The sequence below is a fragment of the Hippocampus bargibanti genome, linkage group LG12, assembly GCF_051943395.1.
Source record: "Hippocampus bargibanti isolate YZ-2025 linkage group LG12, ASM5194339v1, whole genome shotgun sequence".
NCBI classification, from domain to species: Eukaryota; Metazoa; Chordata; class Actinopteri; order Syngnathiformes; family Syngnathidae; genus Hippocampus; species Hippocampus bargibanti.
The window spans coordinates 2,200,373-2,228,338 of record NC_142745.1 but is presented as its reverse complement, the minus strand read 5'-3'; the positions used below and the strand labels follow the sequence as shown (position 1 = coordinate 2,228,338).

The 27,966-nt window shown below is 41.8% G+C and overlaps 1 protein-coding gene across 2 annotated transcripts in view; it reads left to right on the top strand.

The window, feature by feature from the left end:
* celf4 (CUGBP, Elav-like family member 4) overlaps positions 1-27,966 on the top strand; it is an 86,345-nt gene that overhangs the window by 14,042 nt on the left and 44,337 nt on the right. For both annotated transcript variants that reach the window (XM_089009873.1, XM_089009872.1), the window contains exon 2: positions 14,524-14,606. In XM_089009873.1, coding sequence (XP_088865999.1) covers positions 14,524-14,606 — 83 coding nt within the window. The remainder of the gene's footprint in view (positions 1-14,523; positions 14,607-27,966) is intronic.

The window sequence follows — 27,966 nt, the reverse complement described above, 5'->3', positions numbered from 1 at the left end:
TTTGGCGATGCATAGATCTATCGGGGGGGGAAAGATCTGGACAGAAAGTAATTACAGAGAATTTGCAATTTAATGCTTGCCGAGATCGGCAACATTTCTCTGCTCGGGTTGTTCCCGATGAGACGAAGTCCATTAGTTTGCTTCTTTAATCACAGAACGGGAGATGGGAATCCTGGTCATCCACTCCCAGCCCCTCACTTGCTGTGGAATGATTTCATGGAATGTATAGAAATAGCGTTTTGTGTGTGTGTGTGTGTGTGTGTGTGTGTGTGTGTGTGTGTGTGTGTGTGTGTGTGTGTGTGTGTGTGTGTGTGTGTGTATATGTTTGCATCCACATGAGTCTGAACATTCATTATTTGATAAACATGGCTTCCCCCAGAGCACAATTTATGTGTGTTTGTGAGGGAGAGAGCCGTAGGAGGATGGGAGGGGGGATGTTGGTGGTGAAAGCGAGCTTCCTTTGCAGCTTATTCATCAATAATATGTAGACGCGCGCACACACACACACACACACACACACGCACACACACACACCCACACACACTCTCATCGAGCACCACAAGAAAGAAAAAAAAAAAGATAAAACTGGCTTCCAGCATCACGTTTCAAAATATTACGACCACAACTGCTCAAATTGAAAAAGAGATCACATGTTCCACAGGAATAGGATGCAGATGCTTCGAGTTATGCAACATCATAAAATGATAGTCTGTTTTTTTTCTGAGCAACTCAATAAGAATGTATTGTGACTTTTGCAACAGCGGCTCTTCCTATAGATATTACTTTGAATTAAGGAATAAATAAATAAACGAATGAATAAAAATAAATAAATAAATAAATAATTAAATACATGAATAAACAAATGGATAAATAAATAATTAGATAATTAAATACATATAAATAAACACATGAATGAATTTATAAATGGATGCATAAATAATAAAATGAATGGATAAACAAATGGATAAATAACTCATTCACTGCCAGACGATGTGCAAAAATGTGTCCACTCCAGTGCCAAGGTTTTTGTCATTTTCACTCAAATTGCATGACCCACAGAATATTGAGTTTTAGGACTACATAAACATTCAATGCAGCGTAAAAAAAACCTTAGACTCTCTGCTTTAATGAAAATAAAAAGTTTATTTTGAGCTTATTTAGTTGTAGCGTTATCTGCATTGAAAGTGGGGGCGGCTGTACAAAAGGTAAACGCTGCCCCATCGTGGGAAGGAAAAACATTGCCAGAGGTCTGACGAGCGCTTTATCGTGCTGATCAAGGATTTAATTTTTATTTGTCAACACTGTGAAGCAGTGAATCAGAACAAAATAATACACCTGATTTTACTTCATTGATAATAGTTTGATGGCGAAAGAGGTCCAACCAACGTAAAACCTGTTAATAAAGAATTTGTCCATTTTTGTTAGTTTTCGTTTATCACAATGTGGAGCATTACATGATGTTAACTCACTAAACGGTCTCGCTGTCATTTATTCAGTTGATAGCAAAAATCAGGGAGTTTCTTCTGCCTTTTGTGACATTCTGCAACTTTTGGTGACACTAAGGCCAAATTGTGGACGTTTGTGAATATGTTTACCAAAGACAAATTACAACAACAATAGTAGCAATTTTTTGGGGGTAGTATTGTGAAGCTTAGCATCTATTTGCCACCATTTCAAACCCCCCAAACAGGGGTGGGGGTTGCTCTTTATTGCCTCTCCTTTTTTTGCTTTGTTTCCTCATGGCCTAATGTCCCGTGTGGAGAACGGGAACTGATGCCGTATCTCACTGCGCGGCGAATGCTTGTGAATGCTCCGCATGAATCAGTCGATACATTGGAAACACGCTCACGTGGTCTCTTTTACGACCACTTACAAACGCGTATGGCGCTTTATCTTTCAGACTTGTATCTGCTTGCCCCGGGATCAGATATGCCGTGTAACGTGAATACCGTATTTTCTGGACTATAAGGCGAATGACATCTTTGAAAAAAAAATCCATATATAAGGCGCACTGGATCATAAAGTCCGCTTTTGAAATAATTGAAGGCTTTAAGGTGAGTTTAATAGTGCGGAAAATACGGTAATGTAACTTGGTGCGTTCCGAAGTGAATTTAAAAATGGCTGGTGCATGGTTGGTTGCCACATTGTAGATGGCGGTGTTACTTTGTCGGTATGGAAATGGCTGAATGTCTTTCACCTGTCCTTCCAATACAGCGAGCGATTCCCCACATGCGCCTTTGTGCGAAAAATACGGTAATCTAACTTGGTGCGTTCCCAAGTGATTTAGAAAAATGGCTGTCGGACGGTTTGTTGCTTTTGCCACATTGCAAATGGCGGTTGTTACTCTGTAGGTATGGAAATGGTTGAATGTCTTTCACGTGTCCTTCCTATATGGCGAGTGACTACCGACATGTTAGCTTTGCAAACATCCTAATTGTGTTAAATGGGGGATAGATGAAAATCCATGAAACTGTTCTGTGAGGGTATGGTGCTTTTGTTCGCGTTGGCAAGGCAGACTTTCTCCTTGAAAGCTCACAAAAGTTGTCATTGTGTCTACCTAAAGCGTGGTTGCCGTCGCCGGGGCTCTTGCTCTTTTTATTCACTGTCACACTCGCTTTGCTTCTCTTTGCATTTTCTTTTTGTGATTGCCTCTCTCCATCCTTCTTACTGTCTTTTTGTGTCACTCCCATTTTCTCTCTGTCTAGCGTTCCCTTTGTAGCCCTGTTTTCTCTCTCTGTCTCTCTCTCTCTCTCTGTCTCTCTGTCTAAGCGTCAGATAAGCTCACTGGGGGAGACTTTAGAGGACTCTCCATCTGTGTATAAATAGCTCTGGATGAATTATTGAGGGACGCGGGGTTGCTAATAATCCCGCAGGACCCATCTGACAATGACATAGAAGATGGAGGGAAAACAATTACGCAGGAGTTCTCCTTCAGAAGAGAGGCGACGGGTGAGGGAAAGACGGGAGGGGCGGGAGGATGCCGACGGCCTCTGGGAGCCTCCTCGCGGGGCCTCAACATCTTGGCTAATAAACCCAATTAAATCTCCAGAATCAATCGGGGCCCCCCCGGGCATCGTCTCTTTTCCTCCCTCGGACTGCACGGAACAACAGGAAGTGTAATGATTCATGCTGCCTCCCCCCGCACTCACCCTCCCGCGTTCGGATCGTCCTCTCATCTCCAGCTTTTGCACATTGGCAAGGAGGACGGGACAGGACGGGATGTCCGCCGAGGCAGGATAATAGGACGGGGAAAGGGAAGGAGAAGACGGGCGAGCCGAGCGGAGAGGCGCACAGAAGAATATTAATGGCAGTGTTTATCCTGTAAGTGTTTTACCCAGGGGACAAGACACGGGAGCGCTCCCGTGCCCCACACTTTTATGTCCTCCCTGACACATCTGATTCCTCCGCAGACGCACTTTTGAGTAATGGGCCCGACCCTCGACATGTGTTCCCGACTTATAGCGTACATCCATCTGTTCGATTTGCCTCTAATTGGGTCAGAGATGGAAATTTACATTTTAATGTCATATTATGAAGGAGGCTCAAAAAGAAAACACTTCTTTTATCACTCCAGTTCGGATGAATTCACATCACAAAGTGTTTACAAGCAGCACGGCGGAATCGTGTTTGGCATACTAAAAGATTGCCTGTTCGTTTTACGCTTGCGTGGGCTTGCCTCTGATTTCCCAAGCATGTTTTTTCAGTTCGTTGAAGTGTGAAGATGGAACGTGGACATTTTGTTTGCCTAAATAGTTGCAATAGCTTTAGAAAGCCCATTACTGCCACCTATAGGATTGGAGTAGGCATCCATCCATCCGTCCGTCCATTGACTATATATATATATATATATATATATATATATATATATATATATATATATATATATATATATATATATATATATATATATATATACAGTAAAGTCTCGTTATATCGCTATCGGATATATCGATAGTCCCGGTTATATCGATACTATTTCTATGCACGCACTGAGAAAATTACATGCAAACAGGGTCGGATATATCGATAGTCCCGGTTATATCGATATTTTTCGGGCTCCCTTGAATATCGATATAACGCGACTTTACTATATATATATATATATATATATATATCAGGATATATAAATATCAGGAATCGTCACCAACTCGAAAACAAGACTTCCTGAATATTCAGCGAGAGTCTTAAAACGTAAAATCTCGCTATATGCGGTGGAATCTTTGTAAAATACGCTCAGTAGAAGTCATTTGAAGTGATTTTACAAAGTATGGACACAACTTATCTGGAAGCGTCGGTTGTCCTTTAAAATAATTCAAAAGAGCTAATAGGCCTTGTGAATTGTGACCACATTGTGTCAAAGCTGTGATTTGATGATTGGATGGATGGAAAAACTAAATTTTGTGCCCCATTGTGCGTCCTACAAACAGTACATAATGCATATCGTGTAACCAAACAGTCGTTTGAGAGCTCGATCCCTGCATGAGTCAACATCATTCATTGTTGTGTGTTTAGACTGTGCTATTTTTAGTCCTCCTCCATCCCAGCAGTCCTATTGGCCAAATCATCTCCAAGTCGAAAGATGATTTATTTCCGAGAAGGCAAAGACAGATGTGATCAGTAGAATGTTCCTTTGGGAAATACTAAACAGCTTTAATGAGTTTGTCACAAAAAAAATGAGAAAAAGCCCACCAATCTCCATTTCCTATCTGTTTCGCAATCGCTTCACCGTTCACTGGTGGACACGTGCGGTGTAACAAGGTGAGATGGAGGAACGGGGGGGGGGGGGGGGTTCACCTGAGGAGTCGTTGGGAATTTAATTATTCATCGAATGGGAAGCTAAAATTGGGTCACTCAAACATTGGCTGACAAAATGGCTGAGGTAGGATTTGACAATTTGTGCGGACGGGATATTTGGGACGCACGCACAGGAGCCAAACTCAGTGTATATTGTCGCACTTTACAACATGAGGGTGCACACTGCACCAGTGACGTGCGGTGAGGTTCATGGCTGGTGAGGCACTGACGTCATCACAGTCAGATTTACAAACATATGAACTCCACAGAGTAGCTTATTCACCATTTGATCGGAAACAGTTAACATGTTTTGTTTAAAATGTCATGTCAGCATTTTTTATCTAAACTCTAGCATCGAAAAAAAAGAATTCAAAAAGTGTTACTATCGTGTTACTTTTACTTATAAATGAAGTCCAAGTCTCTCTGTCTCAATGGAGATCACTGCCAGTGAAGAAAGTCGTCCTTGATCAGTCCTGTTCCGACTGTATACACGTTTTCAGTCTTTTGTGCTGAGAATGAGCGCTCCACTGATGCTGTAGTAGCTGGAACAGTAAGCACGAGCTGGAGCAAATTTGTCGCTTCAGGAATAGTTTCAATGACATCCTTCTTGGCCAAAAAGCTGAGAAGCTGTCCAGGAGATTAACATTCATCCATCACCGTTTGTGAGCTATACAGTCCGGTGTTGGTCTTCCTTTAATTATTATCTCCTGTTTCGATTGAAAGTCCAGTTTAGAACATTCTTTCAATTTAGATATGTAATCCACCATTCTGAAAATAAGGCCAAGCAACACGAAAAAATGACTGGATGGTTGCACTTAACTTGCTAACTGTTGACTGTAGCTTGCTGTCACTAATTCTATTATTCTGCAGCCGAGGAGTTGCAAAGAATCTGTAATCACCAGCGCCCCCTGTCATGAGGCAGGAGAACTGTGTGCCTCACCTATGCATACAGTTTTGATTAAAAAATAAAAATAAAATAAACACTGTCGTACAGTGTTTATAATGTCCAATGACTGTACATTATATACGCCAGCTAAACTGTAGAAATTTAGTTCATATACTAAAAGCTTTTGAACACTTTAATAGCGATATGCAGAGGGACATTTTGCATAGTAATTGCGCAATCCATGGTGAGGCTCAGCCGGCTGCTGCCTCACCGTTCGTCTCCACTTAGTATTTGAACGGTAAATGTGAAAATTCAGCGATTTTGGGAAAAAAAAATCCAAAAATTGTGAAGTTAAATGGAAAAGAACGTTAAAGTACAAATCACTGTTTAATTTATTTTGTCATTTGATATTTTCATGGTGACAGGTGAGGCCCGCCTCCCCTGACTGTACGTCACTGCACTGCACGTATACGCAAGTCCATTTTGTGGGTCTTCTCTTTCTAACTCTCACTGGACGAGCACCGGAGGAGAAAGGAGGAGTGAATGGGTTGAAGTTGGTTGGGTTGACGCGGTGTGTGTGCGTGTGTGTGTGTGTGTGTGTGTGTGTTTGACACTATCCTAATGATGCATTTTCTAGTCCATTGATTCCGAGGCTCTGCTCTCCAGTAAATCCTTCACATGCAACACATTAAAGCTCACCCTTTTTCCTCCTTCGCCAATCGATTAGCACAGCTTAGAGACAGCCTCGCTGGGAAGCAGGGCGAGAGATGCCACTTGTTATCTTCAGGGACACACACACACACGCACACACGCACCATTTCAAGGGTCTTTTTCTGTCACTGCGAGTTTGCCTGGTTTATTTACGGCTACCTTCCTGCCTACAGTTTTTGATGTAGCAGGTTGGATTTATTCTTATTGTTGTTTTTTTATGGTGCATTTTCAAGGGTGAGCCAATATAAATTTGGTGAAAATCCACCGCGATGTCATCAAATGGATCATTTGGATGCAAGGCTAAAAAGCCGTTAAGACAAAAATATCTATTCAATATCTGTCATCCGGAATGTGTGCTTGACAGGCATTTCAGCTGAACGCGTCATTGTAAAATCGAAGCAGAAAATAATTTGGATCTTTAACGATAACACACTATGAAGCCATTCGCTCGATGACATCTTACGCTTATGTGCCGATATCGTTATAGCAATGGTAATTGCTAGTGTGCTGGTTTCCATATCCCGAAGCCGGAATTTGTTCTCGCACTGCTTTCGCGATTGCCCGGCAACCTATCCAGGGTTAGTTTGAGGCAATCCGTTGTTTCAAACTCATGTATGCTACCTTACCTACAGAATTGATTTTTGATATTAGCGTCAATGTAGATGTGAAAATACTTTAGCTATACCTTGCTTCAGTCAGTATTTCCAGATTAACCACTTTCGAATGCATATTCACCCTTCTGAGGTGATCCTGTTGCCAAAAAATATTATTTTTATAAGTGAATAGCTTCCCTCTGTTGCTACATCTCTTCAATTCTCACACCTGAATACAGTACACACACAAAAAAACTCATACAGTAGAACTAGGCCACTTTCTTGAAGGATTACAGAGTCTTAAATGCACTGAATGGGACATCAGCTCCTTGCACAAACTATTACTTCCTATTAAGCGGCTGCTAGCTACCTTTAAGCTAATTAAATAGCCATTTCACGGGGATATTTACAAGGAGAATCATGACCTTTTAAAACCAGCAGACCAAATAGAAGATGCATACAAAATAGTGAGCGAGAGAGAGACAGACATTCAGATATAGAGACATAGAGAGAGAGACTGAGACAGACAGAGACAAAGACAGAGAACATTTATGTCTGATGTCAATGTTGCCAATTTGGTTCCCCATGAGAAAAAAAAATGTGTCTGAACGCCGATTGATTTCCCACGAATTGGGCTAAAACTTCACAAACATAAACATACAAGCTGGCAAAGTAAAACCTGATGAACGATCACCCATTTTTAATATGCTTATATTGATATTTACAGAATCTGTTATTTACGTACTCTGTCTTCTACTTAGTCTTTTCCATAACTTTGTTGCTTTGAATTGGGAGGGTGTCCATTGTGAGACATTTTTTTTCTTATATTTTCTTATCAGAATTATTATTATTGATAGTAGCAGTTATATTTGACTATTCATTATTATTTTTACTTTATTACTATTATTATTACTATCATTATTATTATTGTTATTATCATTTTATTTATGGTTTTATTGTTTTGGTGTTTATTGTTCTTTTAATTTTAAAGTGTCCTTGGGTGCTCTGAAAGGCCCTTGTAAATTAAATGTATTATTATTATTATTATTATTATTATTATTAAATGTTTTTCTGCTTCTACTTCTTTCTTTCCTTTCCTCTTTCTTTCATAACTTTGTTGCTGTGAAATTTAAATTTCTCCACTGCAAGACGAATAAAGGTACATCAAATCCAATTATTATTATTATTATTATTATTATTATTATTATTCATCCATTACCTGCATAATAAATTGTGGTCTTTTCCCATCGGGGAGGCTAAATCCGTTCTTTGAGAAATTTGCATAAAGTCTCCTGATGGTGAGCTGGCGCCGCCATTCCATTAGAATTCACCTCATGGTTAAATAAATTGGTTGGTTAAAATAATTAAATAATAAATGAATTCACCTGATGGTTCATAATACTCATGGTACTTAATTCTGCCTGCCTCAGCTGAAATCATATCATATCCGAGGACCAGCGTTCATTAGTCATGGGAACAGCTCCTGAATATCAAGCCGAGTTTTACACAATGAAGAAAAGAAAAAGTAGTATGCTCTGAGCTGTAATTGAAGTTTCCTTTATTTGGACTCCCTATTCACACATAGCGTCGTGCGTCCCCGAGTTTATATTGTGGGCTTTAAAGTTAGCTTTTATTGAATCAGCCTTTACAGTTAGGCAATTTCAGATTTTCGAATGATACGAGGAGAAAGTGGGAAGGTTTTTGTCCTCTGGAATAGCTTCCATCCGCTATCTATTCACCGTTGTGAGTAATGATCTGAGGGGGTCAGTGTAGGTGAAGGGGATATGACGAATCGCTGCTCACTTTATTGAATTACTATTCCTCTCAAGGGCCCGCTTGTTTTGTTTTGCCATCTGACGTCAGATCCAAGCAAGGATATTTGACTCAAATACGGATGTACTTTGAATTAAAAATATAAGCTGTGCACTTTATGCATGACCGCAATCCGTTCGGTATGTGACTAAAGGTGCATGAAATGTAACCGCGATTTTAGACAACTTGAATCAAATATCCCGGTGCGGTGCCGTTGCTTCCAGAATTTGTGTTTCCCATTTGCTGAATATTCCCCATTTACTAAGCATCAGTAGCGAGTCGTGTATTTCACAGCTAGGCCTTCAGTAGTGCTATGTCTGAATGAGTCAAAACCCTTAGAACTAATTTATGACTATACAACCTTTACTGCAGCTACAGCTGCAACTTTGACTCATATAAAAAGTGTGGTGTGCTTCCATTCGATGTACTGATGGTTAATTTTTGAAAGAGATTTCACACCACCGACACCACCGTTGGAACTACAAACAAGTATAAAAATACAGCAAAGTCTCGTTATATCGATATCGGATATATCGATAGTCCCGGTTATATCGATACTATTTGTATGCACGCACGGAGAAAATTACATGCAAACAGGGTCGGATATATCGATAGTCCCGGTTATATCGATATTTTTTCAGACTCCCTTGAATATCGATATAACGAGACTTTACTGTATAGTTATTATTTATACATAAACATTTGGACTTCTTCTTTCTCCAAACGTGACGTCTCGTGGGGATCGTCAACTCGAAAACAAGACTTCGTGAATCTTCAGCGCAAGTCTTAAAAGGTAAAATATAGCTACATGCGGTGGAATCTTGGTAAAATACGCTCAGTAGAAGTTATGGACACGACTTGTCCGAAGGCATCGGTTGTCCTTTAACATCAGTCTGTGATTCAGATATTATTATGCCAGCAGAGAAGGCCCTGAAGGTCCACCACTGCGAAGCATACAACAAGTCGTGACTTGTCGACGCTTTGAAGAAAACATGCAATGTCGAAATCTGCATTGACATTGCATGAAATTTGCCGACATCAAACAAAAGTTCTGCGACAAAAGTTTTTGGGAGGCGGGGTTCAGCAGATCCGCGGATAAAGAGTTTAATGCTATTGACTCTTTTCAGCCTTTTATACTGAGACGCTCTGAAATGTTTTAATGATCACTGGGAGTTTCTAACCCCCCCCCCGCGTCTGCAGCTTGGAATAAAATGAGAGAGTGTCAAGAGGGAACTTTTTATCTCATCCTTTTTACAATCCCCGAATTAATGGGCACAAGATAATTAGCGAATTCTCAGCAATAACTTGTCCCTTAGCGTTCTGGTCTTGGGTGGCGCCAAGGCGGATCCGGACGGCCAAAAATAATTCGTGTGTCCAGTGACGGCGTGAAACAATAATTCAAGGAGGGATGCACGGGTGGTGGTGGTGGGGATTCATGTGGCTGATAAGGAAATTGTCATTCCAGGGCTGAAATCCGCACCGTAAAACGGATTTTATCAGCGTTCTATCATTGGAACGGACATACATTCAAATAAAAGTCAAAAGCAAACTTTAAAGGACAACCGACGTCTCCGGACAAGTTGTGTCCATAATTTGTAAAATGGCTTCAAATGATTGCCCACCTCCTCAAGAGAGTCCAGCGAGCAGCCCACGACAGAACTGGCCCGCTTGACAAAGCGCTCCAGTCTTTTTCTGTCCCGGGTGGTGATGCTGCCTGACCAGCAGACAATGCCATAGTGGATGGCTGATGCCACCACAGAGTCATAGAAAGTCTTTAGGAGTGACCCCTGAACTCCAAAAGACCTCAGTTTCCTGAGGAGGAAGAGGCGACTCTGTCCCTTTTTGATTAGGGCATCCGTGTTTGTTGTCCAGTCCAGTTTATTGTTGAGAGTAACACCCAGGTACTTGTAGGAGGTCACCCTCTCAATGTCCGAACCCTGGATGTTCAATGGTGCAGGTGACGATTGTTTCCTGCAGAAATCCACCACCAGCTCCTTGGTTTTGCCAGTGTTGATCTGGAGGTGATTCTGCTGGCACCAGTCCACAAAGTCCTTTGTCAGTCCCCTGTACTCCCTATCGTCTCCCTCTGTAATGAGGCCGACAATAGCTGAGTCCTTCGACTGAGCGTATTTGACAAAGATTCCACCGCATGTAGCTATATTTTACCTATTAAGACTTGCGCTGAAAATTCCGGAAGTCTTGTTTTTGAGTTGGTGACGAGTCCTCACGTTACGTCACTGAAGGAACGCCCCTGACTGAAAAATGGACACATTGTAGCAGTCCTTCCATCACGTCAACGCACTTTGCTGTACTTGTTTGGTCTGAAAACGTCGTGTTGCACCAAAAAGAGGCAGAAAAGGGCGACAAAGCTCCATGTAAGGAATTTATCAGCCTGTGGAAACGGGCTGATTAATTCCTCACACGGAGCTTGGTCGCCATTTTCTGCCTCTTTTTTGGTGATACATTTCCCACCCCCACATACCTCAAAATGGCACGGAATAAATTCTTTAATCGATTGCAAACATGTATGCTTTCCTCTTCAGAACTATTTGAATCATATTCATAACTGGATGAGTAACAAGAAAGCATATTCTCCGAATCTGAAGCCATTGTTTTGATTCTCCAGCTAGGCAAGACGTCTTGGCGTGATGCCACGAAGAAGGGGGCGGGACCTTCTGAAACTGGCCACTTCCGGGTTCATTTTTTTGCAGATTTTGGACACTTTAAGTCATTTTTATTGGTGTTTTGCATTTGACTAAAAATATAATACTGCATGTTTTGGGTATTTTAGATGCTATAAAACGTTTTTCAGATGTCAGTTAGGAAACAAAAAAAAGTGCTGTCGGTTGTCCTTTAATATCGGCAGAAATATTACGCTCGGTCATGAATGTGAGACGGATTCGCGACTGGCGGGGTGTGTGATTTTTCAGTCTCTCTTGGGACAAGATGGAAGTGGCCTCTCATGGCTTTCTTTCAGTATGAAATGTATTTTATTTCATAGAATGATTCTAATCCGGATCCAGGGACACCATATGTACCTTTTTAGCTGTTCAAAAATATGCCTGACATGAATAAATTCTGAATAATATTAATACAATACAATAATGATAATAATACATTTCATATCAATCGGCAAGTTGGTGAGCAACCGGGAACCCTAAACACACATGCATTTTTTTTAAAACGAATTGTTTTAATATTGCTTGGTGTGATAGGCCTCGTGATGCGTATGTGGAACTGTCGCGGCTTGGAATTGAAGCGGATTTAAGTGGGACTGGAGATGTGAGACAGTCTCTTTTCTTCAATGGATGCTACCGCTTCGTGTTTGCTTTTAACATTTAGCTTGTAGCGGACGTGCACATTCCACCATGACGTCTTTGATCCACTGGTGAGAAGAAGAGGGTCCAGAAAGTGTTTAAGAATAAATGACTTTCTGTGTCTTTGTGTTGTCATATTATTTGTTATTTATGTTTTTTTATTTGTTCTTTTGACTTCAAGATGGCGCCCCGTGAGAGTGGCTGCATTGACAGCAGCTCCTGTATTTAGTTTTTCTACTTCTTTCTTTTCTTTCTTCTTCCTTTCACAACGTTGCTGCTGTGAAATGTAAATTTCTCCACTGCGAGACTAATAAAGGGAAATCCAATCCAATCCAATGGCAGTCGGTCCGACCCACAGACATCATTGACTTGGCATGTATGAAGCGATCTTTGCTCACCCCCTCCGTGGCGATGCCTCCCTTTTGGGTGTCTGCACCGTTTGAGATAAGCAGCAAGTGTAGGACATAGGGGAGGGGGGGGAGGGTGTTCACAGAAGCTCGCTGATCTTATCACCACACTCCCCTTTTCTGTCTCTCCCATACCAAGCATCCCCCTCTCTATCTATCTCTGTGTCTCTCTCCCTCTCTAGCACTCTCTCCCTCTCTACTTTCTCTCTCTGTATCTCACTCCCTCTTGTCTTTCTCTCTCTCTTTCTTATTTGCTGGCTAACTAGCTATCTAGCTATTAGCTATCGAGCTGGCTGGTTAGCTCTGTATTTGCTATTTAGCTGGCCAGCTATCTAGCTATTAGCTTTCTATCTGTTGGAGTTACTTCCGGGTTGATTGAACGCTGGCGCGTGTGGCTGCCGCTGCTCACCCACACAAAAACTGATCCTGTGACTGTAAAGTGACTTTGAGAGGCACTTAGAAATCAAATGTATTATTATTACTCGTTATATCGATAGTACCGCTTATTACGATACTATTTCTATGAACGAACGCAAGGAGAAAATTACATGCGAGCAGGGTCGGATATATCGATAGTCCTGGTTATATCGATATTTTTCGGACTCCCGAGAATATCGATATAACGAGACTTTACTGTATTATTAATATTAATACAGTAAAGTCTCGTTATATCGATATTCAAGGGAGTCCGAAAAAATATCGATATAACCGGGACTATCGATATATCCGACCCTGTTTGCATGTAATTTTCTCCATGCGTGCATAGAAATAGTATCGATATAACCGGGACTATCGATATAACGAGACTTTACTGTATTATTAATATTATTATTATTATTATTTCGCTGTCTCTCTTTTTCTCTCGCTCTCCCTCCCTCCACCCACTAACTTCGTTTTACCCTAATCACTTTATCAATGTTGACAGAGGAAACTGAAAAGCAAAGTGTTAAAAAATAATGTTCAGACATCTCAGTTGTTTATTTTTGCTTTGTTAACGACTTTTTTTTCATCAATTGTAAAGGTGACAGTTTGAAGATGACAAAAAAAAGTCGTTGTACTGCAGTACGTTGACATTTTTGGGATGGTATATGCACTGTCATGACTTGCTTCTATTGACACATGCTCAAGGAGATACGACGACATATTGCGTGCAATCAGGATGAGCCCGTTTGCTCAAACCTTGATGACACGGAACAAAATGCTTCTTTTGAAGGATTTTTTGGGGGGGTTGTCGACTTGAATCACGTCACCATTTCCTCCGCCGATGCCGTGTTTAGACATGTTTTATTCATTTGTCATCATCGCCATGAATCATTTCCCTCCATGTGAAGATTGACAGCCTGTCAACCCTCTGATAGTAACATTCTCCTCCTCGCTGTCATTATTGACTGTAAAGTGACCTTGAGAGTTTTGAAAAAAATGAAATGGATTATTATTATGGGATGGCGAGGGAGAGGCTTCCCCATTCCCTTTGGTCTCTTCTTCTTCTTCTTCTGCCTCACCTCCTGCGTCTCCCATCTTCACAAGGATTGTGGGTAGTCTTGAAACAACATGTGGAGTGAGAGTTGGACGAATGAAGAGTGGAAGAAAAGGGGGGAGGAGTGGGGGGAGGGGGGCTGTCAGGGAAAATGTCTATCTGTGTCACAGCCGCTAGAAGAGCGCGATGGGCGACTGAATAACTGGCAGCCTGGAAGCTCCGTCACATCTGACGTGATTGTCGGGGGGGAGCAGCTCTCACGCGGCATATTGCGCAAATCTGCAAGCCAGCAGATATTTTGTCCTTCTTAATTTCCGCGTGTAGACTTGACGGCGCTCATGCGGATCGGAACGTTGCCTGTGTTCGCTCGGCGTGGTCAATATTCCGCATTCCTGATTGGAATAACGGCGACAGGCCCGGGCGCTGTGCGTTTGCTTTGTTTTTAGCTCTCGCGCCCGCCTACGTATGTCGCTTTCTCTTTGTCCCCTTGCTCACATGATATCATTTCTCTTTTGCTGTGTTCCAGGTTGCGCCTTCCTTACTTACTGTGCCAGGGAATCGGCCCTGAAAGCCCAGAATGCATTGCACGAGCAGAAGACCCTTCCGGGGGTAAGTCGTACAGTACACGCGGAGCACGGTGTCGGCCCGGCGGCAATGAAAACAGACCACACATATCTAAAAGATGTTACTTATGCATTCGGGTCCCCCCTCCTCCCTCCCTCTGACATTCATTTGAAATCAAAGGGGACTCACCATCTTTGCCACGCCTGTCACTTTGTGTTTGTCACTGACTGCACGAGCGAAAGCCTCCTTTTCACTTTTCCATCCTCTCGCTCTCCTTCTCTCGTTCGTCACTCTTGACAATCACAAACACATATTTAAAAAAAACACACACAGCATCACATCATAGGCTGACTATTTTTAGTCCTTCCTCCAGTTTGTGTAAATGAGCTCGCTCCCGTGCGCGTGAGTTCCGAGCAGCCGTGTGTTTTGGGGGGTGCGTGCGAGGGAAAAAACGGAAAGGGATGAGAATCCGACGGATGACGTTTATTTGTACATCGGAGCGCGCGCTTGTGCATCATGTGCATCGCCGATGCGGCACGTCTCCTCGACAGATGTTGTTGGGCTGCAGATGTTTGCAGCCATGTACGTCGCACATGGACGCCGTCTCGTGCGAATGTGGAGATGTCGCCCGTGCGTGACAGTGAGAAGGGATTTTTTTGTAGCATTGTGCTAATTTTAGCTCATTCACTGCCAGATGTGCAAAAATGTGTCCACTTAAGTGCTAGGGTTTTTGTCATTGTCACTCAAATTCCAGGACCTACAGAATATTGAGTTATTATTGAGTTTCATGAACATTCAATGCAGCGTTAAAAACCTTGGACTCTCTTTTTTCACCAGAAAAAAAATAGTTAATTCCTAAATTATATGGGTCTGGAGTTATATGAGCTTGAAATGAGGGCAGCTGCCCAAAATGCAATGCAATACATACATATTGGTTTATATAGTGCTTTCACAACAGCTGAAGCTTGAACAAAGCACTAACGTAAAAAAGGCAAATGTTGCCCCCTTCTGGGAAAAAAATATATTGCCAGAGGCCATGCCAGCCCTTTATCAGCACCCAGGCATGAAAAAAAACAAATTCGGGAATGGTGCTCTACATCGTATTTTTAATTCCTGAATAAATTTATGAATGGCAGTAAATTAAAATAAAATAATAAAATAAAATAAATAAAATAAAATAAATAAAATAAAATAAAATAAATAATGTGCCCGAAGACAGCTGAGATAGGCTCCAGCAACCCCCGCGACCCTAATGAGGAATAAGCGGTACGGAAAATGAGATGAGATGAGATGAGATAATAAAATAAAATAAAATAAAATAAAATAAAATAAAATAAAATAAAATAAAATGATTGTGGTATATACAGTAAATGTCAGTGAATAAGTTAAGATGCAAAGTTTTGCAATGCATTTCTTCCGTGTACATTATGTGCATGTGGTGCTCACGCACGTGAATCTTTCTATGTACACACGTAAGTCAAGTTCGTGCGACGTGCGTGTCAGGAAGTTTTGATGTGTCTCTGTCAGGTTTGGCTTGCTTTGCTGTGTTGGTTTGTTTTAATGACGCCTCTAGGGAAACTGACAGTCGCCGTGTTGAGCGCATAGGCTTTGATGTGAGTGATTATGACATCACAACAGACGTGTCGCGAGATGAGCGTGGGAGGAGTGGGGGGAAGTGGGACTTCGTGCTTTCTTTTATTTCATCCCACACATACTTCTGTGGCGGATTTTTTAGAAAGAATCAGAGAGGGAGTGACTGACATATACAGAGGGAGATTAAATATTTGGTCAAAACCAGAATGATTGTTTTTTTTCATCACAAATCTGCTGCGGCTGATGTTTTGTATTTTTCATAAATGTCCTTGTGTGCTACGTGGTATATAAATCTAAGCCTAGCTGGCTGTTTTTGAGTTGGTGACGAGTCCGTAACGTGACGTCACTGAAGGAACGCCCCTGAACGAAAAAAAGACACATTGTAGCAGTCCTTCCATCACGTCAATGTATTTTGCTGTACTTATTTGGTCTGAAAACCTCGTCTTGAACCAAAAAGCCCCCAGAAGAGGGCGACCAAGCTCCATGGAAGGAATTTATCAGCCTGTGGAAACGGGCTGACTAATTCCCTACACGGCTTGTCGCCATTTTCTGCCTCCCTTGGGTGCGACATTTCCCATCCCTGATGCCTCAAAATGACACGGAATAAATTATTTAATCGATTGCAAACATGTATGCTTTCTTCTTCAGAACTATTTGAATCATATTCATAACTGGATGTGTAACAAGAAAGCATCTTCTCCGAATCTGAAGCCATTGTTTTGATTCTCCAGCAATGCAAGACGTCTTGGCGTGACGTCACGAACTGGGGGCGGGACTTTCTGAAAATGCCCAATTTGCAGCTCAATTTTTTGCAGTTTTGGGACACTTTAAGTCATTTTTATTGCTGTTTTGCATTTGACTAAAAATATCATACTGCGTGTTTTGGGTATTTTAGATGCTATAAAACGTTTTTCTGATGTCAGTTAGGAAACAAAAAAGTGACGTCGGTTGTCCTTTAATATTACTTCACATATAAGGCGCAACTGTGTATAAGGCACAGTCATATTTTGAAGAAAATCAAGGATTTTGGTTCACCAGAAAGTACAATACTAAAGATTCCTCCGGCCAAAAACCCAAAATAATCCCTTCTTGGAAATTATGATGTTTCTCACCTTTTCCTATTTTTCCCTTTTCCTCACCTTGTTTGTTTTCTCCATCCCTCCAGTTTCTACCAATCCCTCTTCTCTCAGGCCAACACAGCCCAAATCCTGCCACTGAAATCCCCCCACCCCATTTTAAATCTTCTTTCCCCTTCACATTGTGTCCTGATGCGCTTTTTATCATCAAAGTTGCTTTCCCAACCTTTGTATTTAAAAAGTTTTTTTGGGGGGAGCCTTCTTTCTTTGGCTGCCAGGTGAGCTGGGAGTGAAGGGGATTAAACTACCTCGTGGAAATGGCCTGTAAGCATGGCTGTAGGCTGCTGCTGTACTCAAGGCTCCGCTTGTGTGTGTGTGTGTGTGTGTGTGTGTGTGTGTGTGTGTGTGTGTGTGTGTGTGTGTGTGTGTGTGTGTGTGTGTGTGTGTGTGTGTGTGTGTGTGTGTGTGTGTGTGTGTGTGTGTGTGTGTGTGTGTGTGTGTGTGTGTGCGGTCGTTCATGCATGCACGCGTGGTGCCAGTTGAGACCCAAGGTAAATAAACCACACAGAGTCAGTCACGGACTCAAGTTTGAAATCCCCTTCACCCATTTGTCCTCATTAGGGTCACCAGTGAGCTGAAGCCTTTCCCTGCTGACTTTTTTTGTGAGCTTACTGCTCTTCCACCAAAACCTCAAGAAGATGCGTTCACAACCATTCAAAACTAGCCCACCTCGTCTCCCCAAGTTTGAATCCACTTCCATTTAAACTTTAATTATCACGCTTGAAAGAGCACAACGGCACAACTGTAATATTTTTTTTTTTGCATTGCTGATCCATACGGGCACATGCAACCGCGTCGTTTAATCAACATGCAATCTTTCAGCTTGGCAAGCGTCGGTCTTGCCCCAATCGTTTGGCATTCAATTGTATCTACGAGATGTATGCTGATTTCAAAAGTCAATCCGATGCTCGGGAATGTGATTGACTTGCTTTTTAATTTCCCTGGAGATGCACGGGGTAGATACGCTTCGCCACATTCATATACAACAAACAAGCTAACAGTGTATGAAGACGAAAAAAAAAAACACAACCAAATCTTCTTATCTCGATTGCACGTAAACGCGGGTGGGGCTCAATTGGGAAATGAACAAACGGGTGCACATGTGCAATTTGCGTGTTGCCGTATTTGTCATCCCCTGATACAGTTCCACAATTGCGCAATAGCATGAAAACATGGACGATAATTATTGATTGATGTGTAGGTCTGCGTGACGATATGGGTCGAGCTGATGGAACTACCGTATTTTCTGCACTATAAGGCGCACCTAAAAAAAAATATTGCTTTCGTCAATACCTGCCGGGCTCCTTGGGTGAACCGAATGGAGTTTTGGTGGTACTGCAATGCAATTTTGGCACAGCTTTAATAAAGGACAACTGACACCATTTTTTTGTTTCCTAACTGGCATCAGAAAAACGTTTTATAGCATCTAAAATAGCCAAAACACGCAGGCTGATATTTTTAGTCAAATGAAAAACACCAATAAAAATGACTTAAAGTGTCCCAAAACTACTTCAAAATGACCTCGGAAATGGCGAGTTTCAGAAGGTCCCGCCCCCTTGTTCGTGACATCACGTCAGGACGTCTTGCCTTGCTCTAGAATCAAAACAATGTCTTCAGATTCGGAGAAGATGCTTTCCTGTTACTCATCCAGTTATGAATATGATTCAAATAGTTCTGAAGAGGAAAACATAAATGTTTGCAATCGATTAAAGGAGTCCTCCCATATCAATTCGAGCCGTCAAGGACAGCATGTAGTGTCCAGAAAATGCACAAGATGGCGCCAAAGCTCCGTTGGAAATTGGCATATTTGTCTGCTGGGAATTTGTGTCAGCGAATATCAAATAGTTGTCTTGGTGCAACACACAACGAACGATTCACCATCGCATTTGTGTTTTCCTTGTAATTTCTCCATCAACACGGATCAACATGAAGTTTTCAGACCAAACACAGTACATAGTAAAATGCATTGTGTGACGCTTTCTCGGTCAGGGGCGTTCCAGACGTGACGTCACGTAGTGCATCGTCATCAACTCGAAAACAAGACTTTCTGAATATTCAGCGCGAGTCTTAAAAGGTCAAATCTAGCTATATGCGGTGGAATCTTTGTAAAATACGCTCAGTAGAAGTCATTTGAAGTGATTTTACAAATTATGGACACAACTTGTCCGGAGGCGTCGGTTGTCCTTTAACCATGTGCGCAAAAAAAATGACACCGTCCATATCATCAATATAAATTGGGGGGGCGCAATTTGCCAGGGTCCTGGTGGCACGTAGAGGTGAAATATGCCACCGGGCATCAAGAGCTAAATCATCCCCTCCCTCTCTCCCCGTTATCAGCGTTATCAACAATTTGAATCGGCCTTCTCCCCTCCCCCAAAAAGTTCACGAAACTCTGCGATTGATCAACCCGCTCCTTGACAGAAAATGGCAGGAGTGATGTGAGAAAAGCCCCCCTGCCAAAAAAAACACAACGCCACCTTTTTTTTGGCATCCATTAAAGATGTGCGCTTTACTAAGAACACACATCTTTTTACAGCCAAAGGCCTGATGGGCAATTTATTAGCAGTCAACAGTTAAGAGTGCTGCCAAGAGGGAATAAATAAACAATAGCCACGGTGCAAATAAAATCGGTCTTTTAAGAGCAGCGCTGTGCGACCATGTCTTTCAATACGCTCATAAACTACAATAGAAAAAAAAATCATCTTGCAAATGCTAAAAAAAAAAAATGAAATACATAAATAAATAAACAACTCGATAAATAGTTATATAGACACATAAAAAAATTAATAGATAATTTAAATAAAGACATACAAATAAACATACATACATACATACATACATACATACATACATACATACATACATACATACATACATACGTACGTACATACATACATACGTACGTACGTACATACATACATACATACATACATAGAATTTCTTTTGCAAATGCTAAAAATAAATAAATAAATAAATAAATAGAAACATATTTAGCGATAAATAAATACATAAATAAATAGAAAAACAGATAAAGAGATAAATAAATATATAAACAGAAAATCGATAGAGATTCATAAAAATCAATGAATAAATACATAAATAAAAATCGATCAATCGATCAATCAATACAATTGCCATTTGAGAAAAATGGGGTTTCCGAACCTAACCGATGAAGTCCATTGCCTGTATACTACAATACTAAAGAAATTTCTCTTGCAAATGTTAAAAAAAAAACTACCTAAATAAATACATACACAAATAAATACATAAATAAATAAACAGCTAGATAAATAGTTATATAGACACATAAATAAATAGTTATATCTATAAATAAATACAATTTGCCCTGGTATCACCTCATCAGCATCCCTTAACCGTAATGGTGGGGTGAGGTTCAACTTGGATTGTTCGTACAATAGACTGCTTAGGCAACATAGGCTGAGTTATGCTGATGAGGTGATACCAGGGCAAATTGGGCAATCAGGCCACTCGTCAGTCAGGACAATAGAAGCAATCAGTGGAGCTGCAGGGATTGGTCCTCTGCTCCCCCCCCCCCCCCCCCCCCCCCAACCTGAGAGCAGGGACCAATCATAGCAGAGTCTGGCGCCGCCACGTCTGGACAATAGGGATATATATATATATATATATATACGCCGAAACTACCAGTAAGAATTTAGTTTGCTGACGAAGCTTCTTGGATAAGAAGCGAAACATCTGACACCTTCAAAGAAGTACAGATGACGGCTGAAGAAACCTTTTCATCGATAAAAATAAGAAATAACAATGTGAATGCATTATACTTTTAAATCCGGCCATCATCATTGTTTTTTTTTATGAGTTTATTTGTGGCTATTTGTGAGGAACAAATCCTGTATGCCCAAAATCATGAAATTTGGTTAGGGTAGCCATTTTACATCAACTTTAGTTGGCATCATTGACTACAATCTGTGTCTTTGTTGTTTTTATTTTTTTGTTTGCTTTTCTTGCTCCGCCGCGTGCACGTTATCGCCACACAATTCGCATTTCCGAGTCCAATGAAGTGCGATAGCTTGCGGCGCTTTTACCATCCACCGTATGTGGTGCTTTCTTTTTTTTTTGGGGGGGGGGGGGGATTTTCAACCCTCCCGACGATAAAAATGATGCCATCCGAGCGCCAAAGACGACGTCGGTTGTAGACTCTACGCCATCTTTTGTCATCTTGCGTCTGAATGACCTCATTACCGTGGCGCTTTAGGCCCGGTGTTACAACCTCCCATTACCGAGTGGAGTTTGAGCAGATTGTAATGAGAAAAATGAAGAAAGAGTCATCCGTCTCCGGGCGCCCATTCTTTTTACAGTGTATTCCGCTGGAACGACTCATTTCAAAAGTGCTGCATTGTAGCCTTTGGGGTCTATAGATTGATCACCCCGATGCGACATTAGACACCTTTACGTTAGCGGGTCATATTACAGCGTGTGTAATGATATCATCGAGGCGGTTTGTTTAATCTCATTAGGAGAGGAAAATGGGCAGCGTGGCCTTGGACTCCCCAGTGTGAGTTCCCTACTGAACAATGTATGTGCGCTATCGCCTATAGTGACACTGTTAGCTAGCTACCTAGCTGTCAATATATTTGCTATCTATTAGCTAGCTACCTAGCTGGCTATCTATTTGCAATCCATTTGCTATCTATTAGCTATCTGGCTAGCTAGCTAGCTAGCTAGCTATGTCATTTGAAGTGATTTTACAAATTATGGACACAACTTGTCCGGAGGCGTCGGTTGTCCTTTAAGTGAAATGGCAACTATCATCTATTGCGCTGAATTGTATTTTCCTGGCCTTCTTTTACCGTAACAGTCTTGGAAGACATTCCTCCAATTACTCGCACACTCAGAAAGCTCAAACCAAAAAACGAGACCACATTTTCAGTCACTTGATTTGGCCATGTTGAATAATTAGCTGGATAGCGAAGGAAGCGTGCATTGGATAATCTTATTCCAGACATAGTTGTAGCAGCTGGTGAACTTGTGGGCGGCAGATGTGATAATGACACAACACGCTAGCAAAGCCGGGATAGTGGGCTGCGACTCTGGCAGCTTTTAATAATTGATGGCAACCAAGGCCCCGCATTGGCCAGTAATTGCATTACAGGTCACTTCTCAATAGCAATTTGGGAAAGTTGTGCTGATGTGGGCTGGGTGGCGATCAATAGACATTGTCCAATGATGGTGGCTTCCCTCCGCTTCTCTTCTACGTCATATTATATAAAGACAGAAAAAAATCATTTTAACTTGAAGGATGTCATATTGGTAATAAGTTCACAAAAACACAAAAATATAAACACTGGTGACCGTTATAGTCACTTGGGATTTGGTGGGCGTTTTGAAAAGTCAATCCCTGCACCTCCAAAATAAAAGCAGTTTTACAGAAAATACAATTATCAATAGAAACAAGAGAAAGAGCTACACAGAAAATGAAATTTTAAATAGGTGGCTTTTGAGATGGGATTTGAAGGCGGGAAGAGAATCTATGCTACGAATGTTGGGAGGAAGTGACTTCCACAGTTTGGGGGCAGAGCAGCTGAAAGCTCTGTCCCCCATCGTGCTGGGATGGGCAGAGGGTGGAGGGAGGAAGAGGATCTGAGGGAATAAGAGGGAATAGAAGTTTGAAGACGGTCAAATAGGTAAGGGGGGGGGGGCAAGGTTATGGATAGCTTTAAATGTATAAAGAAGAATTTTAAAGTTGATTATATAATTGACCGGGAGCCAGTGGAGCTCTTGTAGGATGGGGGTGATGTGCTAAGGTGCTACCGGCTAGCTAACTGTTTGGCTGCCGCGGATGGAGTAGCAAAAAAACAAAAACTAATAGACTTCTTTTGCCTGTATATGCTACAAAATGATGACCACACGCTATAATATAGGCTTCTACATGGATAAACTGACTGGTGAAAATCCTCAAAATACTTCAACATAGTTTGCTGCCAGCCAAAGTGCCACAACAAGCACAGTTAATCCTCTGATTGTCTTTGAATTTGAGCCTCGTGATTTCTCACGCGACAATGTCCTGCAACGATGGATGCTAGCGCCGCGCCCCCCCACACACACACACACACACTCACAACGTCCCAGATTGCTCGACTTCAGTGGTTTTGTCCGCTTGCGAATGTTCCACTACATTTGATATCTCACCCGCCTTGTCATCTAAATTCTCACCTGCTACAATCTGCTGTCTTCCTCACTTCTCCTCTTTTTCCGCAAACCCCCTCTCCCATTCCCCTCCCTCCCTTTGGTGTGATATGGCAGAGGCATAGAGAGGAGAGCAGAGGAGACAGTGGATTTTACATGCTCCAAATACAGCCTGAATGTGTGTGGGCTGCTGTCATCAAAAGAGGAAAAAGGGGCAGGGAAATGCTCTCTCCTGTTTTTTTTTTTTTTTGCGCTGGAGGATGCATGTGCTGCACGTGTGCTTTCATTGAAGCAAATATAAAAAAAAAGCTCCTTCATTTCTTCTGCTTTACAACCCCCCCTGCGCCCCTCTATGTTAGCGTCGCTTTGTCGGCCTTTTTCGGTTCTCGCCGAAGCCTTTGTGCGCTCGCCCCGTCCGTCTCTTTGGCTGTATGCGTCGCCTCTTTCGCGTACGCTTGGCGGGGTGTGACAGCATTGAGAAGTCACCAAAGTGGTAAATGATGATGGGCCATCCATCATGCTTTATGGACTCTGTATGGTGCCGCCATGGCGAGTGGCCGCACTGTGCAGGCTGTAACTCAGAACACTCCATCTATCCCTCCATATAACCTGGCAGGAACTCTGCTGGGAGACCGTTTATGTGTGTGTGAGACACAGGAAGAGTGTCACTCGTACTCACTCTTCGGCATGTACGCAGAAAGTCCGGCGTGAAAGTCCGGACAACCGACGTCTCCGGACAACTTGTGTCCATGATTTGTAAAATGGCTTCAAATGACGTCTACTGAGCGTATTTTACAAAGATCCCACCGCCTATAGCTAGCTATATTTTACGTTTCAAGACTCGCGCTGAATATTCCGGAAGTCTTGTTTTTGAGTTGGCGACGAGTCTTCACATTACGTCACTGAAGGAACGCCCCTGACCGAGAAAGGACATACCTTGCATCACCTCAATGCATTTTGCGGTACTTTGTTTGGTCTGAAAACTGTGTTGACTTGTGTTGATGGCGAAATTAGAAGGAAAACACATAAATAACGCAATGGTGAATCGTTGTATGTTACACCGAGACAACTCTTTGAGATTCGTTGACAAAAATTCCAAGCTGAAAAATAAACCCATTTCCAAGGGAGCTCTGCCGCCATCTTCTGCATTTTCTGTGACGCTACACATCAGTCTTCTTTAATGGATTGCAAACATTTGTACTTTCCTCTTCAGAACTATTTGAATCATATTCATAACTGGATGTGTAACAAGAAAGCATCTTCTCCGAATCTGAAGCCATTGTTTTGATTCTAGAGCAAGGCAAGACATCTTGGCGTGACGTCACGAACTGGGGGCGGGACTTTCTGAAATTGCCCAATTCGCAGCTCTTTTTTTTTTTTGCAGATTTTGGACACTAAGTCATTTTTGTTGGTGTTTTGCATTTGACTAAAAATATCATCCTGCGTGTTTTTGGTATTTTAGATGCTATAAAACGTTTTTCTGATGTCAGTTAGAAAACAAAAAAGTCAGTTTATGTCGGTTGTCCTTTAAGAGTCTTGCAACCCCTGTTCGATTATTATTCACCTGTCAAATAATCAAATGTTAAACAATTGTCAGTGTTTCACATTTTAGCGGTTTTTCTGCCTCCTTTTTTATTATGAGCCACAATATTTGTCGCATCTATCTTTTTTTTATCGTTTTTATTCAGGAAGCACTTTGAGAAGGTCAGAGTGAAGTGTTTTGTTGTGTAATCAATCACACCCATAAATGGTGTTACCCACCTCAGGGGACAAACATGAATGAAGTGTACAGTAATTGCTACTTGAGTATTTGGATAAGTGCTTGTCGTTAGACGGCATGGGTTGATGACGGGATTGATGACTCAGCATGTTTTTAAAAAGTCAAAGGTTAAAGATGCGCTAATACTGTCAATGACAGACTTTTTGCTAGAAGGCACCATTTATATCAGGACACATTTTACATGCATTATTTCACAGTAATGCATCGTGGCATATGTTGCTTAATTTGCCAAATGATTCAAAGTATTTTGTTGAACAGGGTATCGTACTCACCGGAACTAATTACAGTAGTACAAGTCTCGTTATATCGATATTCTCGGGAGTCGGAAAAAATATCGATATAACCAGACTATCGATATATCCAATCCTGCGGCATGTAAATTTTCTCCTAGCGTTCATAGAAATAGTATCGTAATAAGCAGTACTATCATACAACCGATATCGATATAACGAGACTTTACTGTAGTATCATAATAAGCAGTACTGTCGATATAACCGATATTGATATAACGAGACTTTACAGTACTTTCTCCTGTCCCGGGTCATGGGGAGCTTGTCCCCGCTGACTTCCAGCAAAGAGCGAACTACACTCTGAAGTGCTTGCCAGTCAATCGCAGGTCATGCATCGCAGCAGACACACATTGACACCATCACTGAGAGAGAATTGACCCCCCCCAATCCCCCACACTTCACGGACACTATCATAACAATAGTTGAGTTATTTTCACAAGCAACTGGGGCTCAATAATGCATTAGTTTAACGTGCAAGAAAAAGGTCTTATGGAAGGTATAAAAAGATCCCGGCCGCACTGCGCTAATTTTATTATTGCGCGATACCATCAGATTTATGGTGAATAAGGAACACCCCGCCGGATCTTTAGCATCGGGACCTCTTTTGCTCCCCTCCACCCCACTTTCACATTGCCTCTTCTCACTCTTGCATACTATCCTCCTGTCATGCACCTTTTCCACTCTTTTCTTTTGTCACCTTTACACATGACGGAGCAATTGCTCTGACAGCATTCACTGCGTCTCTCTCTCCTCCTGCGTCGCGTCTGCTTGCCGGCACTCACCCTGATCCGCCGGGAATCACGCTGTCTGAAAAAAGGCAAATCATGTTTGATGTTCTGGTTTTTTTTGTTTTTTTTTTTGCCTACCTCTGTTTTAGGCACGTATAGTCGTGTGTGTGTGTTCTAACTCTTTCTCGATATTTCACAAGGGCCAGTGACATATGGAACACTTCCACATCTTCCCAAATGAAAATACACAGCTTTGTTATTAAAATAGTGTCGAGGGAGGACATGGAGCGGCAGGCAAAGTTTGTCACCGGAGAGGGACTTGGGGTGGAGGGTTGTACGGCGATAACATTTGTATGTTCAGATAGCTTGTTAGCATACTTGTGAAGACAGCAAGTCAACAGCGTTTCTACCAAGGCCCCCCCAAGAGAAATGTTGCGGAAGGGGGGGGGGGTACCTTGCTGACAACCAAAGGTGCTCAGGCGAGTGAACAGCTGTGGCCAACAAACCCCAATAAGGACGAATGGGAACACTCTTAACAACGAGCGAACAGATTTCTTATTTGTTGGGGGCGATGCGAGTTGCATTGGAAATAAAGCCAAAATCTCACGTTTCACCTCATTGTCAATACGACCACGTTTGCTCAATTGAAATCGTATTTTGTTATTGTTGTTGTGGCTAATACATATTCATGGTGCTGTTGTTAGAAATCACAGTCGGAGGGAAAATGCCTTCGAGTTCAGGGGGTCGCCGCCGCGGTGCCTGTGGGCGATCAGAGTAGGCGGCGGGTCGGGGTCTAAAAGTGGCTCGCCGGTGATGACAGTTTGTCGCGCGAAGTGATTATTTGAAAAAGTAGTCAGGGGCGTTCCTTGAGTGACGTCATGTACGGACTCGTCACCAACTCGAAAACAAGACTTCCTGAATATTCAGCGCCAGTCTTAAAAGGTAAAATATAGCTATATGCGGTGGAATATTTGTAAAATACACTCAGTAGAAGTCATTTGAAGCCATTTTACAAATTATGGACACAACTTGTCCAGAGGTGTCGGTTGTCCTTTCAATGAAGCTATATTGTATTGTATTTCCTTTCGCATTACTCCCTTTAGTGCAACTGAAGACACTATTGTATCTTATGTTTTATACGCCTTATAATGAGTTCTGCCTTATAAATGAAAATCATATTTAAAAAGGGCATCGGTAATAGTTTGTGTTAAAAATGTTGAGTATTGTCACTGGAATTCAAAAGAATGGGAGAAGGTGATGTGTAATTGTTGTTTGGAGGAGGAGCCAATTCAGTTTAACTCATTCGCCGCCATTCCCATTTATTCGGGAATTCAAAATATAACGTTGAGCGCCATTCCCGAATTTGTTCGGGTTTTGATTTTTCTTGTGGGGGGGGGTACTGATAAAGGGCTGCTCAGACCTCTGGCAATGTTTTTTTTCCCTTCCATGAGGGGGCCTTTTGTCCATGTTAGCGCTTTGTTACAGCTTCGGCAGTTAAAGCGCTCCTGTAAATAAACCGATATGTTTGTATTGCATTGTATTTTGGACCGCCACCCTCATTTCAAGCTCATATAACTCCAGACCCATATCATTTAGAAATTAATTATTTTTTTTCTGATGAAAGAAGAGTTTAAGGTTTCTAACGCAGCATTGAATATTTGTGTAGTCCTAAAACTCAATATTCTGTGGGTCCTGGAATTTCAGTGACAATGA